We start from the raw sequence: 17734 nt of genomic DNA, 5'->3' as shown, positions 1-17734 counted from the left end.
GTGAAAATCATGGTTCTCTCAGATGCTGGTGTAAAGCTGGTACCTTTGTATTGTTCTGGTCTTAGAGAATTATCCTTATCTGATTGTGGACGAGGAGTGACCGACTTTGCTCTGCATGAATTGGCTGGTCTTGGAGGCTCTTTGAGATATTTATCAGTTGCTAAATGTGACAGAGTTAGTGATGCTGGTTTAAAGGTAATATATATGACAAATTAATTGTTGTTTCTTAATTAATACTATTGTTTTCCAAAGGTGTTATCCAGGCGGTGCTACAAACTGCGCTACCTAAATGTTCGCGGTTGTGAAGCAGTCTCTGACGACTCAATCATAACTTATCCCGATCCTGTCCAAGACTCAGAGCCCTAGATTTGGGTAAATGTGATGTCACAGATTCCGGGCTGCGTTCTCTGGCAGAATGCTGTCCCAATCTGAAGAAATTAAGTCTTAGAGGCTGCGAAATGCTCACAGATGAAAGTGTGAGATGTGTTGCCTATTATTGCAGAGGATTAAGGCAGCTGAATATACAAGGTTGTTATAAAGTGACGATAGAAGGATATAGAGCCGTTAAAAAGTATTGTAGGAGGTGTGTTATTGAACATAGTGACCCAGGATTCTATTGAGATTATATGAAACGAGTATTGTAAGTGCCTCACAGTTTTATCTATATACATATATGATTTTCAGTTCTTCTACATAATTGAATGCAAATATTTCACAACCATATCATAGATGGTTATAGGAAAAAATATTTACCATAAAGTGACTCAATGAAGTCATTCCATATAGTGCCTTAATGAAATTTTAAGACAAAATAACATATTTCATTTATACATTCGTAATGATAATTGGAAAGTCTGATTACCCATCTGTCTATTATCAATATTCTAAATTTTGACTTTAGTGAGTATTATATAAGTAACTGCCATAATTCTTATTGCATTTTCAGAGAGCATTTACATAAATTAATTGTGCCTAAATATGTTTACTACAATTGATATTTTAAAGTGATATAGAATTGATTTAGGATTTAAATTGCTTATAGGGTTTATATACATATAAGAAAAAATATTTCCAAATGCTGTAAATATTTTTATGATGTCTCATTGATTATGAGAGGTGACATTTGTGCTTAAAATTTTTATATCGGATTTACATATTTATCTATATTTATAGAATAATTTATATGATATTATATTTGTATATATTTGAGATTTTTTATATTTATAATAAAAACATGTTATACGTACAGAGATAGGTGATTTGATTTGATTACTGATAAATGAACAATTAAGTGTCAAATGTTTTAATTTATTGTTGATTTATGTTGCTTTATTGGTCAAGATATAATTTTTTTTAAAATTAAAACAATGATTTCAAACTTTCAAAATTCGCGGTAACTTTCATTTCCTCAACTGTCAACTTGCGCAGGTGTGCCAATACACGAAACCGAAACGAACTGTCACTTTCTCAACCATGGCTGCTTTATTTTAGGTTAATTATTGTAATAGATTTCTTTATATTCCGCTGGTTATTATGCGGGACAACCCTATAACCCTTTATAATTTACAAAAAATATATAATTGATGATAATTAGGGCTCCGTCATGGCCAAAATAATAGCACAAATTATAGTACTTGGAGGGCAAGTTGTGGCCAGAGCATTTGCTAAGGCATTGCAGCAAGAGATTAGGGCCTCACAGGAGGCTGCCAAACGAGCAGGTAAAAGATAAATGATATATACATATAATATATATATATATATATATATATCGAATAATTTTTTATCTTATCATTTCCCCAGGTGGTGGAAGACAAGGCCAAAATCGTGCAGAAGCAAACGCCCGTACAGGAATAACCCTTGAAGAAGCCCAACAAATTCTGAATGTAGACAAATTAGATCCAGAGTTAGTTAAAAAGAATTATGAGTTTCTGTTCGCAGCAAATGACAAAGCCAAAGGCGGTTCTTTTTATTTACAATCTAAAGTTGTAAGAGCAAAGGAAAGAATAGATCAAGAACTAAAAAATGTGGATGAAACTAAAAAAGAGAAAACAGAACCTGCTAAAACATAAATAAAGACATAAGGGATGGCTGACGGATGGTCTAGTGATTTATAGATTATATATATATGTATATATGAAATAGATGTATAATAGTTTATTTTTGTTGAACTAAGACTTTTTACTGAGTTTGCTCATTTAGTGACAACTCCCTTTGGCATGTTTTAATTTGATTAGAAATACAGAACACTAAAGAATACAGAATGTTTGGAATTGATTGAATTAAGGCTTTGCAGCGTGGGGCTGAAATTAATTTGTACACATGGAGGTACTATTATATGTATCAACTACTATGTTTCAAGAAATTCAAATAAAGTAAAAGGATAACTAGAAAACTAAAGAGATAAGTAAAAGGTATGTTCCCATTCTTTTTATTTACTTATTTCTGTAAGTAAATAGTTACTAATATTATTGACTAAAAATTTAGTATTAATATAATTTAACTTTTCATCCTAATTTAATAATTTGAAAATTTACTTTAAGTACTATATTATTTTATTATATAAAAGACTAGTTGCATTTTCATCATTTTTTATTTGCGCAAACAATTACAAATCTATTCTCTCATCATTTTCTCCTTCTGTCTGGCCAACTTCTTTTTGGAGAGCTTCTTCTTGGCGGGTTCCTCTTCAGGAGCCTTAGCCACAGCCTCTTCCTTCTCCACCAAACATACTTCGATGTGGCATGGAGATGACATGTAAGGATTGATTCTACCGTGAGCACGGTATGTTCTACGCCTCAAGCATGGGGCTCTGTTTACCTGGGTAAAGGATAAATGATTAATAATAAGAAATTATTGTGATGTAATTGTAGGTATGTGATATGTTGGTTTGTTTGGAATATCGGGCTGCAAATAAACTGATGGTACTAAGTTTATTTGTGAAAAATCCCAAAGCTTGATCTTAGCTCAGTAAAAAACTGAAGTTTTATCTACAAACTAACACCAGTCAAGCAACTGAGCTATAAATAATACCGACAAGTGTCTATTATCATTGTCTATTATCTTACTTGAATATGGTCAATGTGAAGCCTGTCTACATCTAATCCTTTGTAGTCAGCGTTTGATTCTGCATTTCTTAATAATTGGAGCAGAAATTCAGCAGACTTTTTGGGCCAACGGCCTTGTGTTGTTCCAAATTGTTTGGCTTGAGCGCAACGGCCTACACCTCCATTGAACCGTCTGAATGGAATGCACTCTTTTTGTTCAATAACATTTTTCAAGTACCTTACGGCACGGCGCAATTGCATTTTTTTGATTGCCATTGCGGTCTCATGGGTATTCTGGGGAAAAGAAATTAAATAGGTAAAAAAATTGGATTATAAATATGGCACATGAATCATAATATTTTGAAATAATTATTGTCCACAAATACTACACTTGTACTTCTGAAAGAAGTACAAGACTATTCGAGTATAAAAACCATTTGTTTTTCATGGGGTATATAAGAGTCCCTTTTGTATTTGACGTGTAACATTTATATTTACCTTAAAATGAACACGCAGATTTGAGCCTCTGGCCTTGCAGGATTTAGTTGCATTATCAGGTTCACGAGAGTACCGACCCATCTTTACTGAAAATATAAAACAAAATCTTTTAAAACACTTATTGTACCAACACGATCTTCATAACCTCACTATTGTATTTTTAGAACGTGATTTATTTGAATAGCACAGCACTAACTATGAATTAGAATATATGGATTACATTAAATGCAATTCAAGGTTTTTATTTATATAAATAAATTGTTCACAGATTCGATAACACAGCGGATGAATTCAGATTTTGAAGAGAAATTTTCGAAGCATACCTTTTTCTCATGCAACTCAACAGGAAAGAAAATGGAAGACCATTCTCAAAATACAGTCCGACATCGCGCTACCAACGGCACGAACTTAGGTACGAATTTCAAAACCGTTTTATTTGAATTTGAAAATAGATTATTTGTAAATGGAAATCAAAATTTACATTATTATTATAATTAACTTATAATAATATTTAAATTATTGCAACATAAAATACAAATAATATTAGAAACATTCAAAACCATTTCATAAACAAATTTTATTACAAAAACATATGAAATAACAAATATAAAAATATTTATATACAAATTTCTTTAATTAATAGATAATAAATTAAGTTTCTAAATTTTAGTAATACAGATATGTTACAGTTTCAATATTCAATAATGTAATTTTGATACAAAATAATCTGTACAACAAAAATCTAATTTATTATTTATTAGTTAAAGAAATTTGTACATATTAATATATTAAGTTAAGTTAAAATACTTTTACTAATAATTTGAATAATACTGAAAGCTTTTATTTATTTTGTGAAGTAAATTTAAAATAATCACATCAACTTATATAGGGTGTCCCAGAACTCAACGTCTGGACGAAACATTTGAGTGCTTGGTACTATTTTCAATTTTTATTTTTTTACTCACTTTTGTATTATAAAGTTATTAAATATTATACCATTTTAGAATCCTGATTAAATGTTCCAACTTTTGATATAATTTGCCAAAACACTTTGGTGTATTTTTTTTAAAGGAGGGCCTCTCAAAGTCGACCGATTTTGAAAATTTTAAATTCATACAGTCAACAAAAAGTTTAAATTATTATGGTACTTCTTTCGGTTTTTATTTTTGTACTCTCTTTTTTGTATCAAAAAATTATCAAGTATTTAATACTTCTAAAATGGTATAATATACCATTTTAGAATCCTGATTAAATGCTCCAACTTTTGATGTAATTTGCCAATACACTTTAGTGTATTTTTTTTAAAGGAGGGCCTATCAAAGTCGACTGATTTTGAAAATTTTAAATTCGTAGTTCAACAAAAAGAGTTAATTCTTAAAAACTCTATTCAAATGTGTCATTTTTTGACAATGGTCTTGGAAATTGTATTTACGATTACGGATCTAAAGTTTAAACGAATAAAAGTGATAAAAATCAACCACAATAACCAAAAAATGATCACATTTTTACCAAAACTCTAGGTTACACCAAAGGGCTGCACTAAAAAGCTTATAATTTACAGAAAACGTGATATAAAAAAAATATAATATTTTTCAGGAGAATTATAGTCAATACTATCACCCTGTTTTGGTTTGACGTTGAGTTCTGGGACACCCTATATATTTATTTGGTTTATTTACATTTTATAAAGTAGGTCTTAATTCTATCATAATTATTATACATTTTGAGTCCTCTAACCTAATAATGCGATTGCATTTCTTACTTTTCATTATTAATCGATTGTCTATTATTATTTATTAGGTTTTTTATAAGTCTTTGTAATATATAATATAATTTGAATATTGTATTCTTATACTGTCTAGGATCAATATATGTATGTAAGCAATCAATTAATATAATAACAAGTACTTTTTGTAACTCCATATGTACGAAATACATGGAGTACTTTATAATACTAGAATAGTATTAAAACACTATATTAAAAATATTATAAAATGTATCTAGTATCATAGCATAAGCTAAGTCTACTATCATTTATTATTTCAAATTTCGTGCCACTTTTTGACACTTGTCTCCGTGCCATCTGGCAACACCCCAATTGACCCTCGGTTCAAATGGCAATTTGACATTAGAGATCTTTCAACTTCAACCACTATCAATTTCTTAATTCACGTTGATTGCTTCTATAAGGTCTCGTCACTCTAATTATTATCAATTAAATCTAAAATGTACTTCTAAATTCCAATTCAGTATGTTGTGATAGTGGCCGACACGTATGTCGAGCGAAAACGCCCAAAGATAAACAAACCATAAAATGAATATGCTTGTGCAATAATAATAGATAGATAAGATTGTCTTGTAGTGGTAATAATAGTAATAGTTATTTATAAGGGGGCGTTTAGAATAATATGAATAAGATGTCTAAGAATAAATTGAATTTGACGTTGCCGCCGGGTGCTGTTGAGATGTCCACGACTACACCGACTTCGCAGACACCACAATTTAAATCACCATCAGCAGAGTAAGGGACATATAATAATTATAAATATAATTCATGCTTTATTTGTTATTTTGTTTAGTTCCTTGGTGTCTAAATCAAAATCCAGTATCGATGCCTTGACTGAAACTTTGGCAGAGATTGAAATGGATGATACTCAAAAACGAAGAATTGAAGTGTTTCTTTGTCAAAAGGAAAAGATTGGAGAACTTACTGATGATGATTTTGAAAAATTGGGTGAACTAGGTAAACACACAACTTATTGTACATCATTTCATCATGTACAATCAACTATCTATTACCACAGGTGCTGGAAATGGTGGAGTAGTCATGAAAGTGCGCCACAAGTCCACACAATTAATAATGGCACGCAAATTGATTCACCTGGAAGTAAAACCTGCAATTAAGAAACAAATTATTAGAGAATTGAAGGTATGTATATATATAATATAAAAATTAGTTTGTTATGCGTAACGATATGAAAATTCAGGTATTACATGATTGCAACTTCACTCACATAGTTGGTTTTTATGGAGCCTTTTACAGCGATGGCGAAATCAGCATCTGTATGGAATATATGGATGGAGGATCGCTTGATTTGATTTTAAAGAAGGCTGGGAGAATTCCAGAAGATATGTTAGGTAATTATATTATAAAGCAGAAAATTATTTAGAGGTTTATGTTAAGTATTTAATTCTACTATACAAGTTTTCTACTACCTACTTGTACAAAAAATAAAAACATGAAAATATTCCTTTCCTGAATTATAAAACTTCTGAAGTCCTTTCAATTTTGTTGAGTACATTAATTTATTTTTTAAAAAACACAATTGATATAAATAAAATTCTTGTTTTCATTATTTTCAACACTACATTATTTTATTATTGACAAATATATTATTAAGAATCAAATATAATAAGTCTAAATGTTTTTGAATTAATTAGTATTATAACTTTTATTTTTTTATTTTCTAGGTGTGATTACCTCAGCTGTATTAAAAGGCTTGAGCTATCTACGAGACAAACATGCAATTATGCACCGTGATGTGAAACCGAGCAATATCCTAGTCAATACTGCTGGTGAAATTAAAATTTGTGATTTTGGAGTCTCTGGACAACTTATAGACTCAATGGCAAACTCCTTTGTTGGTACAAGGAGTTACATGTCTGTGCGTAAATCTTTAAATAAATTATTTATTTATTTAATGCTCATTGCACTAATAATTCAATAAATAAAACTACAAATTACTATTATTAGAGTTATTTGAGAATAATAAAGCCAAGGTCTTTTCTTTTACCAATCTATTATCCTTTACCCAGCCTGAAAGATTACAAGGAAATCACTACTCAGTCCAATCTGATGTCTGGAGCCTTGGCCTCTCGCTGGTTGAAATGGCCATAGGCTGCTACCCAATTCCACCACCGGATGATGAACAACTGATGAGAATTTTTGCAGAGCAAGACCGAAGAAAAGAGAGAGGCGGTGAAGGTGGAAATGGTGGTGGTGATTCACCTGGACAGGTTGGATATTTTTATCATTGAGTTGTGTATATGTTTTTATGTTTTGTTTGGTCTTTGCAGCCTGGATCGCCTCGTCAAATGGCTATTTTTGAGTTACTGGATTATATTGTGAATGAGCCACCGCCAAGTTTACCTGAGAAACATTTTTCTCAGACTTTCCGCGATTTTGTGGATAGATGTTTGAAGAAAAATCCAGAGGAACGGGCTGATTTGATTACACTAATGGTAATAATTAGAAATCATCTTATATGATTGTAAATTTGTAAAGAAAAAAAGAAAATTTTGAAAAGAACTTTCTTTACAACTGTCAACAATTATATTGAGGTTATGTTTAATTCTGTAAGAATTGATAAACATGACAGTTAATTTTTAAAATTTGTTGCATAGACAATTTAAATAAAAATGTGAAGTAATAAAGAATTTATCTTATCCCATTTTAATTACTAGAAAGTTTATAAATCCTTTATCTCTTAGCTATTTTAATTCTAACATTATAAAAGTTAAAAATTCCATCAAAGAATGTACCCAACTGATCACATTTTTAATATTTATATTCATCATTACATTTTTTTTTTATTAGTTTTAGTGTCTTTATTACACCTGTGTCCCTAAAAGTGGTTAAAAGTAGACATTTTACTTTAATTTACCTTAACTTTTACACTTCTTTTATTATGCATTTTTTTCTTTTTCAATTACTTTTATTATTAATAATAATTATCATTTATATCAGTAGAAACTGAAATAGTAATTTAAAAAAGTATATAATTATTATTATCACTCTACTTATATTTTTTTCCATTTAGAGTCACGAATGGATTCGTCAAGCAGAGTCAGAGTCAGCTTCAGTGGACATAGCCGGTTGGGTGTGTCGCACCATGGAGCTGTCCCCAGGGACCCCGTCACAACAGCGTAATAATTCGCCTTTCTCCTAATGATGTCTGTCGCAAGCACACCGTGCTTCTCTTGTGAATTGATAATAAAATAGTCAACACAACAAACGATACAAGATCTCATTAATAACGTATGGAAGAATTTTTGAGGCCGAAAATAAGAAATAGTATGACTTAAGAGGTTTGTTAATTAAATACCAAAATACATAATTGAAATTAAAATCAACTTACAATAATGGCCTAAGAAATAATAAATGTAATGTTTTTATCAAGCAGTTAAATATTTAAACAATATTATGACCAAGCTGCAAAAAAGTGAATACCTAACCTGATTGACTCAAAAGTCAGTTTTCGAATTTACGGCATTGATGATACAATAGTTTAGTATATGCAAAAGTTTTTACATAAATTATTGAATACATTATTAGTCATTTTCCAAGTCTGTGTGATCGTGATTTGTTTTATATTTCAGTGAATAGTATTTTGAGAATATCAATCCCATGTATGTGATACTTTGTGCATTTTATGGTGTAATGTCTACTTTTAACCATTTTTAGGGACACAGGTGTAATAAAGACACTAAAACTAATAAAAAATGTAATGATGAATATAAATATACAAAATGTGATCAGTTGGGTACATTCTTTGATGGAATTTTTAACTTTTATAATGTTAGAATTAAAATAGCTAGGAGGTAAAGGATTTATAAACTTTCTAGTATTATATAGTCTTGGGTAAAAGATATATTCTTTATATCCTCGTCTTTTTATTTAAACTGTCTGTGCAACAAAATTTAAAAATTAACTGTCAGGTTTTTCAAATCTTATAGAATTAAAAATAACCTCAATATAGTTTTCGACAGTTGTAAGGTAAAGAAAGCTCTGTTCAAAATTTTCTTTTTCTTTCAAATACTATTAATTAAATACTAAAGAATAAAATGAAACTTATTTCTACATTTTCAAGAATGTTATCTTTATATCTACCATTGTACTCTGTGTGTCTATACTGCAATTATAATACAATTGAAACATTTGTGGAAAGTGAATGGTTTATGAATGTTCTAGTTTCTAGTATTGACTGTAAGTAATATTGTAGTTTTATAAAGAACAATTTGTATAAGAGATTTGCGGTATGTATATTAATTCTACTTATCTAAATACATGAGTAATTGACTTCCTCGGGCACCATAAAATTGTTTTGGTAATGGAAAAGTTTGTTTCAATTATTTTGAGTTTGAGAACCCGATTTTACTCATAATTATTACCTAGTTGTTTTAACAACCCAGGAAGATAATTATGTATTTTATATTATATGAACTATACTCAATTTTCTACTATTACATTTATTGAAAGGCATTTGTCGCACAGGTTTTTCACTCAAATCAAAAGAGTGTTATCACTTCTTAATATAAATAAGTCTCAAGTTTATAGATAGATCAAGTACTGAATTTAATACCAAAATGTATATACATCACAATTATTACATAATATATAAAACTGATCACTTTATCAAGCATTATTTTTTAATTTTAAACACATTTCAAGACATTTTTTATTCTCTGCTTTTTTAGTTTCTTCCTCCAATTTTTTGCGAAGGCTATTGAGTTCTTTAATGCGACTTTCAATGTGGTGAATGTCTAATTTTGGATCAAGTTTTAACTAGAATAAAAAATATAAAGTAACATTCAAGAAATAAATTTAGTAGATGTAAATAGTGCTTACATTAACACTTTTTAATTTCTCATTGAATTGGTATAGAGTTTCTTCATTCTTTTTGAATAAACGTTTTGTTTCACTCTCACGGCAATTTTCATCTATAACAATTTCCATTTCTTTCACATTCCTACAAAATATAAATATAAAGAAGTCTCTACTAATTATATGTATATATAATATTTTATATTTTATTACCTTAACATTGTGTTACACAATTCAGTCTCCTTATTAATTTGTTTAAGAACATTTTGATTTTCAAATTTTAAATTCATAATATCAGCCTTCAGCATCGAGTTGTTTAAACAATTCTGTGCGTACCAGATTTTGAACTTGTTCTCGGACAATTCATCAATACCAGTTTTTAACTGGTATTCTACAGCAGTCTTTAGAATTTCTCGAGCTTCTACATCCAAGTCGTCTGGGGATACTCCTAATTTATCTAGGTACTCTAGATTTCTTTTGTCTGTGAAATTAATTAAACATGAACAGTGGAAACATAGAGGGATAAGGTATTGTAGAATATACATACTTAATATTTTGTATTCTTTTGTAGCACGTTTTAGTAAATCGTCTATGTTTTCAATCGCATTGTCCCCCATTGTTAGGAATTAATTTTTATAACAACGTTTATATTATTCTAAAGGATATATAGCTAAATATATGTACAAATGGATATTTTATACCTTTAGCATATTTTTATGTATAAATAAATACAATTTTCATCACAAATCAAATAAATATGAATATTTTTACTAGGACAACGACATTTAAGTTTTGTATTGAAATTTGACAGTTCTATACAGACATGTTGTGCAACATGGCCGTCTAAACAGTTGTCAAAACTACTTTTATTTAATTAATTATTTATAAATAAAGCACGCACAAGCAATTGTGTCTTTATTATATTATTTACAATTGTGTAAAGAATTAATTGAGGTAAATATATTTATATTTAAAGCATTTTTGCACATTATCCATGTTTATTTTTATTTGTTTCTGTTATATTGGTCATATGTAATTATGTCCATTGCTTAGCAACTTCACTCTTCAGTATGTTTTCATTGCGTGACTTTTGTGCAATTCGTTTTGTATTTTTTGTGTAAAATAGTTTTTAGAAGAGAAATTATCGACTTTATACACATTTCGAGAATCATTACATACGTACAATATCAATGTGATAAAATAAATGATTGTTCTAACGATGCATCAAATAATATTGTGCGAAAAAATATCTGGCTGACGTCACAAATAACTCTTAGTGTGTACGACTCATTGTCATAATGCAATCGACATTTAATAAAATAGAATTGAAATATTAATTAAGTGTGATATCCAAAGCAATCTTTATTTTAAGTCTAAGTTACATCACCTAATTTGTCTCGTTGCTAATTAACTTCTTCAGTGTGTCAGTGTGCCCCCTTTGCCTAGCTTTCACTATCCACAAACTAATCTAACTTTACTAAAAAATAAACCATTCATCTGATGTTATTTTATTTTTGAAGACTGTTTTTGTTTTAAATTTTTTGTGTTTATATATCCCGTCAAATATATTTTTGAAGTTCCAACTAATCATAAAAAAATCTTAAAAAACCAAAAAAAAACTGAAAAAGATAATGGATTCCGAGGAAGAGGGTATTTACGACGATGTGGATTCTGGGAATGAATCTAGTGGAGATGATGATTTTGCTATGGAAGTCGAATCAAATCATAACAGGGAAAGGCAAAATGATGCTGAGGATTACCCCTTCGAGGTGCTGTCTACGGAACAAATTGTGCAACACATGGTGGACTGTATTCGGGAAGTCAATCTAGTTGTCGAGGTAAGTGACAGAGGGTACAGAAGCTACATATTAGTATTTATTTATTTATTTATTATCACAAACAGTATCACAAACATTTGTAAATATATCTTGACAGTTTATATTTGTTAGCAACAAAGCTAATACATCTATTTTATACTATAACAATTGTTATAGTTCTCTTTAAGGCTTAAGTCACTTATCTGTGTATGACTCTCCATTGCCGTTTCATACAACAGTGTCCAAAAAGGCTGTTATGAATAAACACCACAAAATATGCTTATAAACATTATCTTTTTTGTCACATAATCAATGGTTTGTATTTGTAAACAAGAATGGTAATAGTTTTTTTTTTTCAGAAACACCAAAATTGTCACAAAATAATTCTCTTTTTACGGACAAGATATTTTTTTAGGTTAAACATGAATGATTTTTATTTGTTAACAATAAAGGTTAGGTAACAAGAAAGGTAACATAATGATAATATTATAACAAGGCTCATGTTATTTTTCTGTGAGAGATTTATCATTACCGCAGTGCCCAAAAGAACTGTTATGGATTAGAAACACCAAAATTGCCACAAAAATATTATTTTTTTTTACTTTATTAGGTCTAATAAGAATAATGAGCGTTCATTTTTAAGTAAGCGAAAGACATACAATGATTATTTATTTAAAATAACAAAAAAACAGTCTTTAACAATCTCTAACAATTTAATAAATATTATAAACAAGCTTGATAAGAACCTTAATTAATTCTTATTATTATAAATAAATACCTAAATTATTCAGCATCTACCAGATTAGTTTCTCTAATTATTTTAACATCTTATTTAATTTAGAATGCAATAATAATTAAAATCATGAGAGTTGAAACTTATTCGTGAGCAAAGTATAATATGATTAATATTTAGTATCTCGAAAGACAGAATGTAATAGAAACAATATTATCATTTAATACTATTTATTTTGATATTCTGCAGCTCAACTTATTATTTAACTTTCAAAATTATATTTATTTTTGATAATACATGTCTTGGTAATTAACCATTTATTTATTACATTAAACTTAAAAAAAATAACACAATAATTTATTTTAAAATGTTTTAATCATAAACACAATGTTGTAATAAAAATAGTTTTATTTTTTGAGAAAGCGAAAAGCATATAATGATTATTTATAAAGGTTTACAATAATTTTAAAAATTATTGAAAGGATGTATTTGTTATACAGATTTGTTATACACATTCTTATTTAAAATTTCTTCCGAATAACAGTTTAATTTTAATTGTAACAAATATATTTTAACTAACTGTTTAATTCAGTATTAATTTATTTACTTATTCATTTATTCAACTCCCAAGGCAATAATACAGTATAATTACATTTTAAAGTGTACAAATTATTAACTATTTCTTTAAGTTAATAATTTAATTTAGTAATAGTTTCTTTTAACTTTAATTTGATTTAGTTATTACTACTTCGTCAATGAATTAGTATCAATTCTTATATTTTTCTTTCTCAAAGAGCTTTTTTTTTTCTAAATTTGGTAAAATCAAAGGTTATATATATATATATATATATATATATATATATATATATATATTCCTTTTATTTTTTCTAAATTTGCTGCAAAATTTAGAAGTAAACATTGCACAATTGTGTACACAATATATATATTTAACTGTTACGAGTTTCAATTATTTGTATATTTAGCACGAACAGATGAATTAAGATTTTTTCTCATTATATATATATATATATATATATATATATATATAAATATATATAAATTACAATTTTGCTTTCTTATTACAGTACAATATTTTTAAATATATTAAAAATAGATTGATTACATTTAAATCACAAATTGCATACAAGTAATATTTTGTTATAATAGATAGATAGATGGATACTTTTATTCAAATTGATTATTTACAATTCAAGATAATACTATTATTATTTTTATCACAATATTAATCTTAATTGGTAACAATTTAAATTGTAAATATAGAATTCGAATGAAGTATCTATAACATGTAACTTTATAAAATTAAGATTTCATATCATCATTTAAATAAAAACCTATTATCAGGTTTTTATCAATTGCTGAAAAAAAATAAAAATAATTCAAATATATTCAAATATTTTATAACTACATAAATTAATTTATGTTTTGTTAAAGTTTTGCTCATATAAAAATTTTAATTAATTTTTGCTATTTTTGATTACACAAAGCAAACTAATATGAGATATATTAATACATATATCTTATTCTATTTACAAATATTCCATTCATTGTCTTATTTGTTTAAACAAATATCAATTTCTTCAATGGCATTATGTTCTACAATGCATTATCTGTATTTACTATTATTTATTATTTATTGATTGCGATTCATCAATGAAAGAATATTTATTTTGTTTATTTATTCATTAAATCAAGAACATATGTTTAATGTTATGATTCAACAAACATTATCTTGACTTTCAACTTTGAGTCCTTGACTAATTCAATGTCAGCTCTCTTATCTGATAAGATAACAACAAATATCAATATAATAATAAATAGTAGTAATATATTTTTTAATTAATCTTTTTATTCTTTTCTTTAGATCCCTGCCACAACAATAAGGATACTCCTAAATCATTTCAAATGGGACAAGGAGAAACTGATGGAAAGACTTTACGATGGTGACCAAGATCAACTGTTTAACGATGCACATGTTATAAATCCCTATAGGTCACCACCACTAATTAGCAAAACGAAGGTAAAATAATAAATAACAACTAGTGCATTATTTACTGATAATAAGAATGGTTTTATTGAAGTTTGTTTTGTGTTTTTTTAGCCAAGAAAAACGACAGCATCAGGGACTGAAGAATGCGAGATCTGTTTCACTGTTTTACCTTCATCGGTGAGTAGAATAAAAGATATATGAGAATACTAAAATCTGTACAAGAGGGTAATTGAAAATATTATATTATATATATATATATATATATATATATATATATATATTAATAAATTAATACATTGTACAAATTTATATATATTTCACACAAGCTGTTGTGTTGAGGATCTAAAAAAAGAGACTCGATGGTATAAAAATGTGTAAAGACACTTTAGAATGATTTAAAGTATGATTAATACTTATAATAATATAGTCATGATGATAGTATTCTTTACTTCATATCGGTTTTGTATAATTTGTACAAATTCCAAATATTCATGTATTTTTACACTTATTCTTGAAGAAAATCTTTTCAATTATTTTTATACATCTGTGTAACTAACAACTAATTATTTTTATACCCTGAGTATTACATAAATGTTCCATTCTAATTTCTTTGTAGTAAATTGATATTTTCAATCACAGTCTCATCGAAGAATGATTATTACATCTTTCAATACATTAAGACCTACATATTTTATTCAATGTCAATTCCTGTATTGTAAATATTTTTAACTCTCAATATAATTTCAATACAATCATAGAAATTGATATTTTCAAATAGAGTTCAGTCGTATAATGAATAAATCTTTGAATTATGATGTTTTTGGTTGAAAAATTATACATAGCAAGATTAGTTTAATGCCACAATATGATAATATATAATTTATGAATAATTTATGATGAAGCCAAGAATTGAGAAGTAAATATAAATGCCAAATTTGATTATAGATGTAGATATATTAAGAAATCGCACGAACGCACCCAAATAAAAACACACAGAAGTAAATACATACACGGTGTACGTCCTAAGTGACTAAAATTTTTTATTTAATTAAATTTATAATTGGTCTCTCAATTTGTATAAAGATTTCAGTTCTATTAAACTATCTTTATTTGTTGCAGTAAATGATAATTTTTATTTATTTTCCGTTTCGTTCGCTTTTTTTTTGAAGTTATAGGTGTTTGTATACTTAAATAGAAATGCAATAAAAAAATGTGATAGATGTTGATAATTTGAATAATTTGCATTTGGTAAAAGTCCAAAATTGTTTCTCTCACGTGCCAAATCCGAAATAACTATAAAAAACAATGTATACAGTGCGGTGAACCGTGTCTGTATTTATTTTGGGACTTTAAAATGACTAAGGGGTTTTCCATTATTTATTTGGAAAATTGTTCAAGACGAAACTGTGTCACAAGTCTAGATATAAATCTAAACAAGCTGATTTTTTTATGTCTTCTAGAATGTTTATTAATATTTTTTTTAATTTTAATCATAAACACTAAAGTAACAACATTGGCAATAGCATTTGCCTATGAAGTTTTTTTATGTGTTTTACGAGAAGACTTATTGATTTTATTATTTGTTGTTCTTGTTATAATAGACATATTAAAGTATAACATACTAAAGTAAGAACATTCTACAACAAACGAAAGTATTTTCAAAAAATTATAAATATCAATTTATGACAGTTTTCGTATACTATTTTCTCATCAAAATATCTCAAAAATGTCTAAAAAAGCACATTGATTTTATTCTTCTCATTTAAACTTCACATTCAATTACGAATTATTCAAAATTTCAATATCGAAGTGTAGATAACAGTTTTTACTGGATTTTAGTAAATTTTATCTAGTTTTTATTAATGTAAATATATAAAGCTATATAAAGGAAATGATTAGAATGCCCAATATTTCAATATTTGTTGTTTAGGTATACTAAAAATACAACGTGTACCATTTTCATCTAATGACCAGCAAAAATCAACTGTATTATCTATTTGTTACAAATAATTCTTTCGAAAGTTTTAAAATTTTAAGATAAGTTATTTTGAAGTAAAATGCAAAATTAATAAGTATAGTAAGTAAGAAAATCCAAAACGAATAAGTAAAAAATTGCATATAAATTGATGTTAGTTGAATTTTAAAATTGATATGAAAGCTGTCCTCTTATTCTTAATCAACTATTCTTCAATGTTCCAAGGCTATCTACGCGTTCACAATTATTTTTCAATTATCCTACTCCTAAATCTAATTCTCTCTTAAATTCGCCTATTTTACTTATGTCCTCTAACTTTAACTTAATTAATAATAAAATAGATATTCACAACACTTCACCTAATCCAAAAATCACCATCTGCACAAGTTAACCTTTTTATTTTTTTTTTCAAATATCTCTATTTTTTTATCTTATTCTGTAAATAAATAATATTGTTACATTCTGTTTCATATGTAATTTTATGTTAAGCATTTTATGTTAATACCTATATATTGTAATTTTGTATATATTTCAATTGTTATTCATTATGTAAAATAATTGTATTTTTTGAGTTCTTTTGGAAGAAATCTGTGGGCTATATATTTAAAAATAAGTAAATAAATAAATATGAATAAAATTCATTACAAGAGCCTAAATTAAAATATTTCGAATAATTAAATTCATCATACTTATTGTCTTTTTCCAGATGATGACCGGCCTGGAGTGCGGCCACCGGTTCTGCACGCAATGCTGGGCCGAATACCTGACGACGAAGATAATGGAGGAGGGGCTGGGGCAGACGATCGCCTGCGCCGCCCACGCCTGCGACATCCTGGTCGACGACGCCACTGTCATGCGCCTCGTGAGGGAGCCGAGGGTCAAGCTGAAGTACCAGCACCTCATCACCAACAGCTTTGTAGAGGTAATAGGAAATAGATAGGACGAATATAATGGTAATAAGCTAATATAATAATGTTGTGTCTTTTTTAGTGTAATCGTTTGTTGAGGTGGTGCCCTTCGCCTGATTGCAGCAACGCGATTAAAGTGCAGTACGT

General features: G+C 27.9%; 5 protein-coding genes and 1 pseudogene across 6 annotated transcripts in view; 4 read left to right on the top strand and 2 right to left on the bottom strand.

Annotated features, from left to right (window-relative positions):
- Nucleotides 1-754, top strand: part of LOC113366320 — a 100125-nt pseudogene extending 99371 nt beyond the window's left edge.
- Nucleotides 755-1474: 720 nt separating this feature from the next.
- LOC113366523 (mitochondrial import inner membrane translocase subunit Tim16) lies at nucleotides 1475-2244 on the top strand. Its single transcript, XM_026608143.1, has 2 exons — nucleotides 1475-1718; nucleotides 1801-2244. The coding sequence occupies exons 1-2, from the start codon at nucleotides 1604-1606 to the stop codon at nucleotides 2067-2069; spliced, it is 384 nt and encodes a 127-aa protein (XP_026463928.1). The 5' UTR covers nucleotides 1475-1603; the 3' UTR covers nucleotides 2070-2244.
- Nucleotides 2245-2571: 327 nt separating this feature from the next.
- On the bottom strand, nucleotides 2572-3941 carry LOC113366522 (60S ribosomal protein L17). 2 transcript variants are annotated; one of them, XM_026608141.1, is made up of 4 exons: nucleotides 3866-3941; nucleotides 3543-3628; nucleotides 3066-3338; nucleotides 2572-2817 (listed from the first exon to the last, which is right to left on the bottom strand). In XM_026608141.1, the coding sequence occupies exons 2-4, from the start codon at nucleotides 3621-3623 to the stop codon at nucleotides 2614-2616; spliced, it is 558 nt and encodes a 185-aa protein (XP_026463926.1). In that variant the 5' UTR covers nucleotides 3624-3628; nucleotides 3866-3941; the 3' UTR covers nucleotides 2572-2613. The 2 variants fall into 2 exon arrangements, with proteins under 2 accessions (XP_026463926.1, XP_026463927.1); XM_026608142.1 differs by lacking the exon at nucleotides 3866-3941 and adding an exon at nucleotides 3693-3717.
- A 1743-nt stretch (nucleotides 3942-5684) lies between these two features.
- On the top strand, nucleotides 5685-9120 carry LOC113366234 (dual specificity mitogen-activated protein kinase kinase dSOR1). The gene is made up of 8 exons (XM_026607805.1): nucleotides 5685-6063; nucleotides 6122-6285; nucleotides 6347-6471; nucleotides 6530-6680; nucleotides 7014-7207; nucleotides 7359-7559; nucleotides 7620-7784; nucleotides 8363-9120. Exons 1-8 carry the CDS (start codon nucleotides 5951-5953, stop codon nucleotides 8489-8491), a joined length of 1242 nt encoding a protein of 413 aa, XP_026463590.1. The 5' UTR covers nucleotides 5685-5950; the 3' UTR covers nucleotides 8492-9120.
- Nucleotides 9121-9957: 837 nt separating this feature from the next.
- LOC113367874 lies at nucleotides 9958-10880 on the bottom strand. The gene is made up of 4 exons (XM_026609450.1): nucleotides 10694-10880; nucleotides 10360-10627; nucleotides 10171-10291; nucleotides 9958-10107 (listed from the first exon to the last, which is right to left on the bottom strand). The coding sequence occupies exons 1-4, from the start codon at nucleotides 10761-10763 to the stop codon at nucleotides 9958-9960; spliced, it is 609 nt and encodes a 202-aa protein (XP_026465235.1). The 5' UTR covers nucleotides 10764-10880.
- A 372-nt stretch (nucleotides 10881-11252) lies between these two features.
- The window catches only part of LOC113367872 (potential E3 ubiquitin-protein ligase ariadne-1-like), an 8149-nt gene continuing 1667 nt past the window's right edge, over nucleotides 11253-17734 (top strand). The window contains exons 1-5 of the mRNA XM_026609449.1: nucleotides 11253-11984; nucleotides 14579-14734; nucleotides 14816-14881; nucleotides 17386-17601; nucleotides 17670-17728. Of these exons, the coding sequence (XP_026465234.1) occupies nucleotides 11778-11984; nucleotides 14579-14734; nucleotides 14816-14881; nucleotides 17386-17601; nucleotides 17670-17728 (704 nt within the window). The 5' untranslated portion in view covers nucleotides 11253-11777. The remainder of the gene's footprint in view (nucleotides 11985-14578; nucleotides 14735-14815; nucleotides 14882-17385; nucleotides 17602-17669; nucleotides 17729-17734) is intronic.

The sequence above is a fragment of the Ctenocephalides felis genome, unplaced genomic scaffold (genome assembly GCF_003426905.1).
Source record: "Ctenocephalides felis isolate EL2017-DRISC unplaced genomic scaffold, ASM342690v1 CF-g0.4_SCAFFOLD_01170, whole genome shotgun sequence".
NCBI lineage: Eukaryota > Metazoa > Arthropoda > Insecta > Siphonaptera > Pulicidae > Ctenocephalides > Ctenocephalides felis.
The sequence above is the reverse complement of the archived record's forward strand: the minus strand, read 5'-3'. Positions and strand labels throughout refer to the sequence as shown.

What these genes read in the sequence shown, in the direction of transcription:
- LOC113366523 (XM_026608143.1), top strand. Translation starts at nt 1,604, where the DNA reads ATGGCCAAAATAATAGCACAAATTATAGTACTTGGAGGGCAAGTTGTG. An exon ending in GGAGGCTGCCAAACGAGCAG is followed by an intron (nt 1,719 to 1,800) that starts GTAAAAGATAAA and finishes TCATTTCCCCAG; the next exon opens with GTGGTGGAAGACAAGGCCAA.
- LOC113366522 (XM_026608141.1), bottom strand. Translation starts at nt 3,623, where the DNA reads ATGGGTCGGTACTCTCGTGAACCTGATAATGCAACTAAATCCTGCAAG. An exon ending in ATCTGCGTGTTCATTTTAAG is followed by an intron (nt 3,339 to 3,542) that starts GTAAATATAAAT and finishes TCTTTTCCCCAG; the next exon opens with AATACCCATGAGACCGCAAT. An exon ending in TTCACATTGACCATATTCAA is followed by an intron (nt 2,818 to 3,065) that starts GTAAGATAATAG and finishes TCCTTTACCCAG; the next exon opens with GTAAACAGAGCCCCATGCTT.
- LOC113366234 (XM_026607805.1), top strand. Translation starts at nt 5,951, where the DNA reads ATGAATAAGATGTCTAAGAATAAATTGAATTTGACGTTGCCGCCGGGT. An exon ending in AATTCCAGAAGATATGTTAG is followed by an intron (nt 6,681 to 7,013) that starts GTAATTATATTA and finishes TTTATTTTCTAG; the next exon opens with GTGTGATTACCTCAGCTGTA. An exon ending in CTGATTTGATTACACTAATG is followed by an intron (nt 7,785 to 8,362) that starts GTAATAATTAGA and finishes TTTTCCATTTAG; the next exon opens with AGTCACGAATGGATTCGTCA.
- LOC113367874 (XM_026609450.1), bottom strand. Translation starts at nt 10,763, where the DNA reads ATGGGGGACAATGCGATTGAAAACATAGACGATTTACTAAAACGTGCT. An exon ending in TTGTGTAACACAATGTTAAG is followed by an intron (nt 10,292 to 10,359) that starts GTAATAAAATAT and finishes TATATTTTGTAG; the next exon opens with GAATGTGAAAGAAATGGAAA. An exon ending in AGAAATTAAAAAGTGTTAAT is followed by an intron (nt 10,108 to 10,170) that starts GTAAGCACTATT and finishes TTTTTATTCTAG; the next exon opens with TTAAAACTTGATCCAAAATT.